The sequence below is a fragment of the Diadema setosum genome, chromosome 17 (assembly GCF_964275005.1).
Source record: "Diadema setosum chromosome 17, eeDiaSeto1, whole genome shotgun sequence".
Lineage (NCBI taxonomy): Eukaryota > Metazoa > Echinodermata > Echinoidea > Diadematoida > Diadematidae > Diadema > Diadema setosum.
Window position 1 is genome coordinate 15,475,976 of NC_092701.1, and position 12,738 is coordinate 15,488,713.

General features: G+C 39.3%; 1 protein-coding gene across 1 annotated transcript; it reads right to left on the minus strand.

Moving 5' to 3' along the window:
* Window positions 1–4,075: 4,075 nt before the first annotated feature.
* Window positions 4,076–11,332, minus strand: LOC140240352 (peptidyl-prolyl cis-trans isomerase NIMA-interacting 1-like). Its single transcript, XM_072320117.1, has 3 exons — window positions 11,049–11,332; window positions 6,496–6,678; window positions 4,076–4,386 (listed from the first exon to the last, which is right to left on the minus strand). Exons 1-3 carry the CDS (start codon window positions 11,101–11,103, stop codon window positions 4,166–4,168), a joined length of 459 nt encoding a protein of 152 aa, XP_072176218.1. The 5' UTR covers window positions 11,104–11,332; the 3' UTR covers window positions 4,076–4,165.
* Window positions 11,333–12,738: the final 1,406 nt, after the last annotated feature.

The window sequence follows — 12,738 nt, forward strand, 5'->3', positions numbered from 1 at the left end:
TCCTCTCAAATTTAAATGTCAGGGCACAATACAATAATAACTATCATTCCACACCACATATTGGAGTTGGCCTTAGTGAAGCAATTTCAAACTGAATGGTAGAGGTTTCATTAATTTCATTATTTTATTTTATTTCATTTTATCTGTATTTTTTTTTTTTTGGGGGGGGGGGGTCATGAAACAATGATGATAGTACACTAGTAGTCAAATTAAATGATTGAGGTGACGTCAAGGTCTCACAAGTCTCTCATTGACCCCAAAACGAAGCTCCAGTGTGACCTCTGAATGTCCTTGACATTCAGAAGTCAGTAACAACCCCCCCCCAAAAAAAAGAAGCAAAACAAAACACCAAAAAAAAAAAACACAATTCTCTTTGCTGTTAATGCCATTTTTTTAAACCAATAAATACTGAATTAGAAAAAAAAAAAAAAAAACGAAGGCAAAAATTTCAATATGGCGAATAATATGCCTCGAAATATGGCATTATTCTCCTTATAGGTTTACAGGCATAATTACTTCAGAGCGAAATAATAGCTGAAATAGAGCTAAAATGAGAGAATTAACTGTCATAGAAAGAAACTGTAAATTACATTTGTAAGGGCAAATATCATTTCACAGCAATCACCTATTATTTTCATGTATTATCTACTGCAGTCATGTTTATGCCCAAATGCCCACTTGCCAAGGGCAACAAGTCATTGATGGGTCAAGAAAATATCAATGTCTCTTGCCTGGCAGATACATAACACCAGCAGTAGTAGTCATCTGGACATTGAGACAAAGCAAATTCATGTATGAATAGCATCATCTGTACACTGACAAAGAGCTACTGACAAAGCACCTGATGAGCATCACAACTCTGCCGTGTTTTATGTGTCCGTTGGAAAGTCACTTTTGATTTCCACTGGATTTCTTTTTCTAATCGTCTTGCCAATTGGGGACAGGATAAAATCAAATCTTCCTGGATAATGGTACGAGGCTTGATAGAATCTAACAAGACTATGAGAGGCTTCAAAATTATTGCTTGATGATATTATGAAAATCATAGCCCTAAATCTACTATACTTGTCTGTGCATGCTTGCATATAAATACAGAACACAATTTAAGAAACACATGGTGGTCCTTGAATCATATCAGCAAGAAATATTCAAGGAATAATGGATATGAAAAATAAGCCCAGGAGTACTCCAATAAGAATATCCAAGCTCCTAGTACTACTACAGGAGAGACAAATAGATACTGAAACTAAACTAATTTTCATTCAACTGTGACCACTAAGCCAGTGACCTGTGATTCATTAAGCTCAATCTGTAACTCCATTTTCTTCACGTCTATGCTTTACCAAGTTTGAATTCCAACCAAGAATCATGCAGTTGAAATATACACACAATGAAATTTAATACATTGATCTGTGACATTTGATTTCATGGCCCATACATTGCACAATGAATTACAAATTGTAGCATATATTTGTATAGGCATGGCTTTCATTATTATTACTTTTTTTAATGGGTTTATGCTTAAGAAAAAGAATGTGTCAATGGTTGAAAGACAAAACATGATATAACTGTGCACTGTCTGTCAACATGAATCAAGTACAGAAACAAAATGATAAAATAACAAAAAGTCGCATGCCAAGATGTTACGTGGGGACTCAAATTGGGTGAACCTAGTCAGTCTTTCGTATTTTTTGAAAGAGCAATCCTTCTACATTATGTGTAAGCTTGGATGATGGGAAGTAAGTGTTTTGTGCAGTTTATCTAGAACACCTTGTTCTTTTTTTGTTGTTGGTAGAAGTGTGATAAGGTATGTTTTAGAGACTCTGTGTTATTTCTGAGAAACCATTTACACCCTCTTCACTTTCAACTCTTAATAACTTTTGAAGAGATAGAGCTACTGCTTTGAAAGTCACTAGTGGTCATGAATACAATGAGTTGATTAAGTGTGCAAAAATTTCAGCTTAATCTGATAATCCCTTCATTGTGGTTGCCCTGGAGTTTTACATCCTGTTTTTGTTTTGTCCCAGGCACAGACCACAGCTTGGTAAGATTATCAAAGCACTTGCCTTAAACTTCAAAGCCTCTTATCTCAGTTAGCATTATATAACACCTAAACCTTGTCATTTGATTGGTTGTTTGACATTGATCATTCGTCCCATTTCACCATGACGTCATCATCTCTGAAATCTTGGATCCATACGAATTGCTCCACTGCACACAAGCAGAGAGCTGTGCTTGCAGTGTGCATGTGATCAAGGATCATACCGGCCCCTCCAGCCCGCTAGCATTAGCAAAAACGCTCGGAATCACCATGCAATCTCTGTACTCTCAATCTTAGATCTCGCACGTTAACCTCTGTTTGCTCCGACACAGCCGGCAAAAAAAAAAACATGGCGACAATTGTTTTTATGTCAGACAAAGATTTGAGTAAATTAATAGACAATGCCGATTCCTCTGACACTAAAAAACAAATCGAGTATGCCGTAAGCCATCTGGATGCATTCTGTCTGTTTGCTGGGACGTCTCTACCTGAAGTAGAAGCACTATCAGATGAAGAGCTCTAAAAATTTCTGTTGCAGTTTTTCGCTGGACAGAGGAAAGCAGACGGCAGTTTGTACACAAAGAAGTCAATGCTCGCCATCAAGTATGGTCTACATGTCACTTTAAGACCGTATAAAGAGATGTTGATATTCACAAATCTGATAAGTTTCATCGTAGTCAGGAAACTGACAAAGCAATGATGTGTAAACTGAGGGCAGGAAAGGGCTATATCAAGCACAAAAGTGCAATAAGGAAGATATGGCCCAAATATTTGCATCTGATGTGCTTAATATTACAACCCCACAGGGTTTGCAGAAAAAGGTCTTCTTAGAGAAGAAGATGAAGAATGTAGTGGCTACATGTACAAGATTCCAGGTTTTTCCTTGTGCCCAGTCTCAACATTTCTGGCTTACAAAGCAGCATTACATCCTGCACTGGACTGTTTGTGGCAGCATCCTAAATCCATTGTTCCAGCAGAGGGCCCATGGTACTCCAATTGTCCATTAGGTGTGAACACTCTTGGGAAGAAAATGAAAGCAATCGCCACGGCAGCTGGTTGCGCAATGATGTACACAAACCACAGTCTTCAGGCTGAGACAACTACTGTCCTAGATTGTGCTGGTTTTGCCAACTGTGAAATCATGTTATCCGTTACTGGTCACAGGTCGGAATCCTTACTGAAACACTATGCTTCTACAAACAATGACAGGAAGAAGGAAACGAATAGCAAGATCGCTCGCAAAATGATGCAAGAAAATGTGCAAACACTATCCTAAGAACAGCTGATTCTCCAAGAATCCAATTTCTGCATTCAAAATGCAACATCATCTTCAGTCCAGCACTTCCATTTTCATGGACCTGTAACTTTCTACAATTTCATCAAATAGACTGCGCCGGTCAGAAACATGTAAAAATACCAGTATGTTCTTGAAATTCAGTGTTTGAAGTTTGAATGTATGCCAAGGAGAGAACTGTTATAAACAAGTTTGAATTGTATTTTGTTTGAAATGACTGTTTCTGCAAATGTCAACTTATTGGATTAGATTTCTATGTGAAGTTTGTTTTTGACTGTTTTGAACATTTTGACTTCAAAGGACCAGTGACACACACCAAAATGTAAGTCCATACTCTCTTGTTTCTAAATTCAAAAAATATCAAATGACAAGGACCTATTTAGGCATTATATAAAACAAATAATAAATGTTTTTATTCATGCAATGGACAGAATATTTCATTTGGTGAAAGCTGAAATTACTGATCCATTTAACCTGGCTGCACCACATTGAATGGATCATTTCATCTTTCACCTCTTGAAATATTCTGTCCATTGCACTCAAAAACATTCATTACTTGTATACTATTCTAGGGTGTGTATTTTCTTTCCATTAGATAGGCTAGGAAAATCCAGTTGTATTGAGTTACACATTATTTTTTAAAAGCGTGGAGTCTGCTCTTTTAGAATCTGCCTTTAACTGAAAATCCAAGTCTGGCAACTTTTTGTTGGTTTTGCAGGGACACATATATACAGAGAGAGAGAGAGAGAGAGAGAAAGAAGATGTAGTAAATCATCCCAAACATAGCATGAAATTTCAATCATGGTCATTATGATTTCACTGCTTCATGCCTATGCTGTCCTGAGGATTATATGGATGCCGGAATCTGAGAACACAGGTTGGCTGATTTCATCGACTTTAAGCTTGAATGCAGCATCTTCAAAAGGTTTCTGCATCTGGCCTCGTCCAAAGAATCCCAAATCTCCTTGTTTCTTTGCTGAGCTGCAGTCACTCTCAGTGCTGGCCAGAGTACCAAATGAGACCTCACCAGATACTATCCTGGCTCTGTGTCCTGTTAGTTATCAAATTGACACACACAAAGAAAGAGAGGAAAAGCAATAATTAGAATCATCTGTTATAACAGCATCTCCTGTCAAACAACATTTGAAATGAAGTTCAGAAAATCAAAGCAATCGAGTTTGGACTTGGTGACATCACACAAGTGGTAACCATCTCTACGGCTGCTTTGCCATTTGTTGAGTATTGCCAGTCAGCCAGACTGAACCATGAGGGATTATCATTCGCCCGTTTCTAGTGGGGGTATGTGGGTGGACCACCAGGATAATACCCTGCTCTTTTTGATGAATGAATGAATGAAGTGTGATATTTCCTTCCCACATGAGACCTCCATTCACTGTCCCATCCGAGGGAGAGTGATATTGCCTCTCACTAGAGGGGACAGCATGATTATACATGACATTGCTTTAAAGTAAAACTCATGGGAATTGAAGTGAAGCCATCTGATTGTGAGGCAGACATTCTAACTACTGAGCACTGCAAAATTCTAGTTTATGAACATATACTGAGTACATGATAAAACTGGTAAACACATTTATTTTTGGATTTGGTAGTCTTTTACTGATCACCCCTCTTTCTCTTTTTTGTCTGTCACACACACACTCACACACAACACACACACATACACACACTGAGGTAGAATGTAGACTGAACAGAGTGAACATGGGGAAGGATACTCAATCTGAAGGGCATGTAGGAGTAGAAAGAAGCTGATGGCATCACCACCACTAGCCCAATGCAAACTTACAGTGTAGTCCCACGAAGTATGTTGTACCTGGTAGGTGGGACCTCCCTGGTTGTACTACCCAAATGCATATTGTTTATGCACCTGTCAATAGTAAGATACACACCCTGACACCAACCCCTCCCCCAAATGTGCATTGTGGCTGAGTACATGCACATAACTTTATGGACTCAAAGAAAAAGGAATAAAAGTGTTTTTAAAACTACTTTTTATGTTAAAAACTTAACTAAAAACTACGATCAAACACTTTGCAGGAGAGGGGGTTTGTGGGAGCACCTCATGATCTGCTATAAACAAACTTGGAAAAGTACTACACTTGCTATCAATATGTACCATAGTATCAACTTATAAATTCGCAGTCACTTCTGATTCTTAAGTTATGAAGAAGACATCTAAAGCTTACTTATGGTGTGATACAGAGATCCCATCACCCTAGGAATAGGTTCTGCCAAGTTTGGTGAAAATCGATTACCAGGTAAAGGGTTTCCAAGGAGAAATTGAGAATGTAAAAAGTTTACACCAGAAGCACTCCAGATAATGTATGCTACATCAATTGCAGCATTATATGAGAATTTTAGCATCTTAATAACCTGACTTTTGACCCTTGACCTTTAAGTTTAATGTCAGCATTTTAACCTGACCTTTGATCCTTGACCTTTGACCCTATGGCCAAAAAGTCCAAAGAGAATCACTGTTAGGCAGTACATGCATGTGCACTAGGTTTCCTGAAGATACAGTACCTTATAGCCATTTCTGAGATATGGAGAAAAAGTAAAATTTTAGCATTTTCACTTGACCTTTGATCCCATGGCCCAAAACTTTCCCTAGAAAATCTTTATCTTGTAATAGCTGTATACATTAAGTTTCATAAAAATTCCTTCAGGCATTGACCCTTGACCTTAGACCCCATAACCCCCAAAAGTCCCAAGAGAATCACTGTCAGGCAGTACACACATATAAGTTTCATGAAGATAACTTTAACCATTTCTGAGATATGGAGAAATAAGTGAGAATTTAGCAATTTTACTTGACCGTTGACCCCATGACCAAAAACTTTTCCTAGTAAAACATGTACACAAAGTTTCGAGAAATATCTTCAGGCATTGCATAGACATGGGGAAATAGAAATATTTTAAGAATTTTATGAATCATACAGTACCTCAAATGATTTTTGAGTTATGCTGTCCACAAAATTGATTACAGACAAAAGGATGGGCAACAAGAAAACATAATGGCTAAACACTTGCTAACAACTTGTGGTGGAGGCATAAAAAGTAAAGAACTATACAAATATTGATATTCATGGATAAAGGTGCACAAAAATGGAGACTACATTTACATCTTGAGGTTGGTGCTTACTCTCTATAATCTGCAGGGCCTCTTCTTTGCTCCTTGTGATCCGGTCTTCTCTCCATGATGCAGGCCGACGAGACTCTCGGTGCTTCACAAGAAGGTGGGAACACTGCACTTGCCCTTTAGGAGGTCCATCAGGTTTTTCCCACTGACTCACTTTGGTAAGGACGTTGTAGTAGTACACTTGGCCTGTGGAAATGAAACCCCTTTAGGGAATTACAAACTAACTCTGATCCTGGTGTATTGATTAATACTTTAGATATTGTATTAATAAAGTTACTTTAGTGGATAAGAGAAAATAAACTGTTGATGAAATTGAAAAAAAAAAAACCAAACACCAAAACAAATAATGTTTTTCAGTACCGGTAACTCTCTGGAAATTTTACCTATATAGGAATGTCCTGGAGACACAGTTATAGAAGTCCCTTCAATCAAATTCCTTGGTTTGATTCTGGACAATAAACTTATAAATGTGGCAATTACATATTGATTACGTATGTTGCATAATCTAAAAAAAAAAATTGTTATAGTTTGCAAGCTTATAAATATAAAAATTAGTGCCTCGCGTGCCCTGGTTTTGATCCACCATACCATCTCCTCTTCCTTCTCCTTTTTTTCTGTCCACTACTGAGTATGTAGATAGTCTCTTCCTGTCATACATTCCACACTTACTTACTTTCCCTCTTTCTTCTTTTACAAGAGAGCTGTTTTGCACTTGTTTATGTGTCTTTATGTGTGTACTTCTTTTCTGTCCAATTGCTTTTTTCAAGCATTTTGCCTGGTTTAAGTTCTGTAATCGTTTTTATTTTCATTTTTATTTCTTATTTATTTTCTTAAATGAGGGAACTGCAAACTACAAGCCCTGCAGTTCCCTCCATTTCCACCAACCTTCGTTTGGTATTTGTCATGAAATCTACATCATTGTATCTCAGTTCATAGTTTGTTTGTTTTAGCACATTGGTGCATTGTAAGTGTATTCATATGTTATCCTTATGCTTGTTGGAATGAAAGAAACAAAATGAAAGTGGAAATGGAACCTTTGGAGACATTTTTTCCCTCCACAAATATACAAGTTGTTTTAAAGGTCCATGGAAATCAAGAACACATCATTTTTTGTCATAAACATCATTCCAAGTAATTTTCTTCCTTGATTTTAATTTTTACTCTAATTTCTGGCAATTTTGCATAGGAAATGAGATATTGAGGAAGAAAAACTACACTTGGGAATGCTCCTCAAAATTCTTCCAAAACTCGGTAAACCATACTTAGTGCCAGATCTCGGGGAGTAGCTCTGAAACAAGCACACATACATGTACTATAGTTCACTGCATATTTATTTGTGCTATGATGTGCTCTTTGTGTGCAGATTAATGCTAGCTTTTGTCATTGAACCTCTGCCAATTTTTCCTTTTTATCTCTGTATTCTTGGGGGAGGGGGTAGCTGTCAAAAGGTTGGACAGAAGAGAAAACAATTGATCTGTTACCTGCAAAAAGAATGGGAGATTAGACCTCTTACAGTTTTGAACCAGAAACTGTACTGGTGCAGCAGAAGAGTCGCTGTTAAGACAAGGGTAATGATGATAACCTTTCAGGGGTATAGGGCAATTACCCCGTACCCTTCTTCTGGCCCGAATCCTAATCCTGAACCTAACCCTAACCCTAACCCAAACTCCTAACCTTAAACCTAACCCTAATCTTTACTTTAACCTTACCACTAACCAGTATCAGGGCTGCCAACCTTGAGTGAGAGTTTGGCGTGAGACACTGCGAGGGAGCGGAGCAACCTCCTAGATCCTGGCTAGCGGCTGGCGGCCTGCTGTGCGGCCGAACATACGTACGTACTACGTACTAGTACACAGTCAGTGTATGTAAAGCGATGTAAAGCACACGTCATAGCCATACATGTACTGTAATTTGCCAAAAGTACAAGCTACGCTCACGTGGTATCTAGGTAGAAACCAATCGTAATCCAATAGCTCGTCTTTGCGCGCGAACCGAAAATGATTATTATTGGTTAAGCTTTACATCCGCACGGGAAAATCTCGATATTCAGAATATCAGAGAATTTAGAGATATATTTTTGTAGTCATGTACATTCCATTTTGGGGGTTTAGCGTGAGATTTTGTTAATCAAGTGAGACAGTCAAAATTGGCTGAATTGCGTGAGTCTCACGCTCAATGCGTGAGAGTTGGCAGCCCTGCCAGTATTTAGCTGGGGGGGGGGGGGGGGGAGTAATTGCCCTCTGGGGATAATTGCCCTGATATGTTTTTCAGAGGATCATAAGGATGTGCAAAGAAGGCTTGGCAACAGAGGTTGTTTTACATTGATTGTTATTTTAACAAATACATGAAATTGATACCTTTTGGTACTTGAAGTGTCTCGGTTGAATAAGTTTTGACCTCGTTGCGCTGCAAGAGTACCTCAATCGGACTGTGCTGGTATTTGGGGAAACATACATGTACATTGTACATGGGGCACAAAGATAGCCTGGCAGTCCCGGCAGCACACAGTGCGTACTTGTGCTTCAGCCATAAGCCCTACCAAAGATTCTGCTGTAGTGCTAGGCTCTTGTTTGTGATGTCTTATTGTAACACAGTCATGCCATTGATTGATTGAATATTTCTATCTGCTATGGAAAATATATTACATCTAGTTCTACTTGTCTCTGTGTCAGCAAAGGAAGTGTAATTGACATAATGTGTTATAATCACAGTTCATTAGAAGTCTGCGATGTTGCCCATGGAAACTCAGTTGAAATGCACAGTATACCAGTACCATATTGCAACACAGTGCCTGGGGATTCTGCTGAATGCCTATTGATAGGTCTTAGATAGGTGCCATTGTTTTACGATTTCTACAATTGTTCTTCAAATTTATGGGCACACAGTCAAGATTTGATTCTTTATTTCTGTTCACTACGGGAAAATCTACATTGTACCTCTCTCTATTTCAGTAAAGGAATTGAATCTGATTAAATTTGTTGAAATACTCATAATACACTTTTCAAATTTTGTCAATTTTGCATCACTGCAGGAGCTTCAAACACTGATCATCAAAGGGGCAAATGCAACATCTGTAAAATTCTTTTGTACATCAATAGAAATCTGACAACTGTTTTAATAATTACAGCTAGTTGGAACTCCAACTCTGAAACCTTCTTGCTCAGACTGCACTAAAATGCAAAGTGACTGAGGACTCTGCTGCAGGCCTAACTGATTGTCCTGATCACCAGCACCAGCATAGAATGCCTGCATTTGCAAGAACATTTGACAGATAACTCACAACTCTCATTCTGAGGTCAGGATATTGCAATGTCAAATTACAGTAAACAAGAGACCCAGGGTCTTGCGCTTACCTGAGTACCGTATTGCAAGTTCACCTTCCATGCAATCACTAATCTAAATTATACAGAGCTCAACCATACCCTATAGGGCCTAGCTTACAATTTGAAAGAGAGAGAGAGAGAGAGAAAAAAAAAAAGATTTGAAAAGATTGTTTAATTTGGGGTTGTGCCTGTCTACCTTCCACCCTGGTGTGTCTATGGGCATTGCATTCTGTGGGGATGCATGCCCATTTGTACAAATATCACCCAAGCACAAAATACCGACCAAGTTTGTTGAAAATCAAGCATTCAAGAAGAAGATGATTTGGATCTCCCCCCCCCCCCCCCCCCGGATCTTTATGCTTAATAAAAGATGTGCATTGTGAAAAAAAAAAAGCAGTTTTAAAAAAAATACATAGGCCTACTACATATTGTAAAACTTAATCTAATACATAGGCGAGCTCCTATCATTCCATGACACACATGAACAAGCAAGCTATGTCACTGTTTTACACACAAAACTCTTTATGTACAGAGCTATCCTCCCAAGTGCGTGCAAGCTCGCTCTGAAAATCCGGCAGCTCGCCTGCTGTCTGCTGTGGGATGACTGCAAGCAAAGCGCCAAAAGGCTGGTGAACGGCTGAATTCATGAAGACAGAGAACCTGTAGGTTCTAATAATACCTAACGTACAAAGTGATTTAGTTTGCTGACAAATTTGAGTAGGGCCTACAATAACCGTACCCATCTACTCTTTCAGTGTGAAATTGTAATTTGTAATACATAGCTCTAACGTTAACTGTTAACAGTTAGATGTCTATGCACACGATGAGTGGCAGTCGGCATTATAAATGTGAAAATGAATCATTTACTTTTTTCCCTAGATGTTGCCACGTTCATTTATTTTGATGGGTAGATTGTCTAGACTAATTCTTCGTGAAACAGCCCCAGGAGTGCTGCCAGGACCATAATTTATAGGCCTAGATCTACATGAATTAATGCCCGTTTTCTTACAATTTGTACTTTTTTAGTCTGGGTGCAGGTTAGCCCGACCAGACGCTGTTACGCTATGCGAAAACCTGTCGCGACGTACCATGTACAGCGACTGGGCTGTGTATAGTCAGGTGCAGGTGAGCCATTTGTTATCCAAGAATAGCTGAACAAACCAGTTGACCACAGTCTAATATTATTATTAGGCATCTAACGTGTTACAGGTAAAAAATCAGACATCTACTAACCGTTGTGACTCCTGCTGTATCGCTCTTCCCAACCTTCGGGTAAGTCATCTGCCATCCTCTTTTTTTACTAACGCCACTACACCACGGTGTCTATCGATACCCTACAGTCAAGACTCGTCTCCCAGGCTCGTACCGTCTCACGTCTCTAGTCTCGTCTAACACAATTGGACGCATAGAATCTAGGACTATTCTATGCTGTAACACTAACAGAGTTAACAGTTAGTGTTTAGTTGGTTGACTCAGCGGTCGGCAGGTCGAAAGATTCAAGCACTGAAGGGGGTACCCTGCTTGATTTGGACCGAAGCTTGGGACATTAACAAAAACAGGATAGGGTTTTACAGGCAGCTGAGGCAGGTTCGCCAGGCGGAGCATCAAAACCGAGCACGGTATAGGACCAAAGAGCGTACACGGTCTACTCGCGCGATTCTCACGTAAACACTGCCCGTTAGCGATCGACGGAGTGCCATCCTCTCATTGGTCCGTTAAGGACGTGCGGAAGCACGAAAACAGTGCGATCCCGTACGTAGAATCCCCGGCGAATTACCAATAATTGCAACCGTACAATTTTGAAGGATCCAAAACAGAATTCTAAGCAAATCAAACCTGGTTTTGGATCAGATACCAAGTACAAATATATCAATACAGCACTTAAAGTAGCGGTCCGAATGATATTATACCACAAGTTCACTGCCTCTAGCTCACGTTACTGTTGGATCGGCATACGGCAAGTACGTGTGCTGCATAAACGAACGTACTGTACGTACGTGGAGCGGATCTACTCATTAGACTTTACACAACAGTCGTTTCATTAGTGTACCGAAATAGAGAGTTTCGTTATGCTCCCAGTCTCTCACTCTCGGAGCCGACAGAGACATCTATCATTAATTGCAATCACATTAGGTCTATATGTCAGACGAACTGTATGAATAAAATCAATCAAACAAACTTCATAGTAAGGCAAATAGACTTTGAGAGATAATGTAAGAATTATGTGATTATAGGTCAACAGTCATGCCGGTCATGCAGGGCCTACTGGATATCATATATGGCAACATGCCAGTCAGTCCTACTGAATATCAATATGGCAACATGCACCAGTTATCACCCCTACTGAATATCATATTGCAACGTGCCGGTCAGTCTGACTGATATCATATGGAAACATGCCGGTCAGTCCTACTGAATATATCATATATGCAACATGCCGGTCAGTCCTACTGAATATATCATATATGGCAACATGCTGGTCAGTTCTACTGAATATATCATGTATGGCAACATGCCGGTCAGTCCTACTGAAGATATCATATGGCAACATGCCGGTCAGTCCTACTGAATATATAATTATGGCAACATGCTGGTCAGTTCTATATGGCAAAATGCCGGTCAGTCCTACTGAATATCATATGGCAACATGCCGTTCAGTCCTACTGAATATATCATATGGCAACATGCCGGTCACTCCTACTAATATCATATGGCAACATGCCGGTCATTCCTACTGAATATCATATGGCAACATGCCGGTCACTCCTACTGCATATCATATGGCAACATGCCGGTCACTCCTACTGAATATATCATGTATGGCAACATGCCGGTCAGTCTTACTGAATATACCATGTATGCATGGCAACATGCCGGTCAGTCCTACTGAATATATCATATATGGCAACATGCCGGTCAGTTC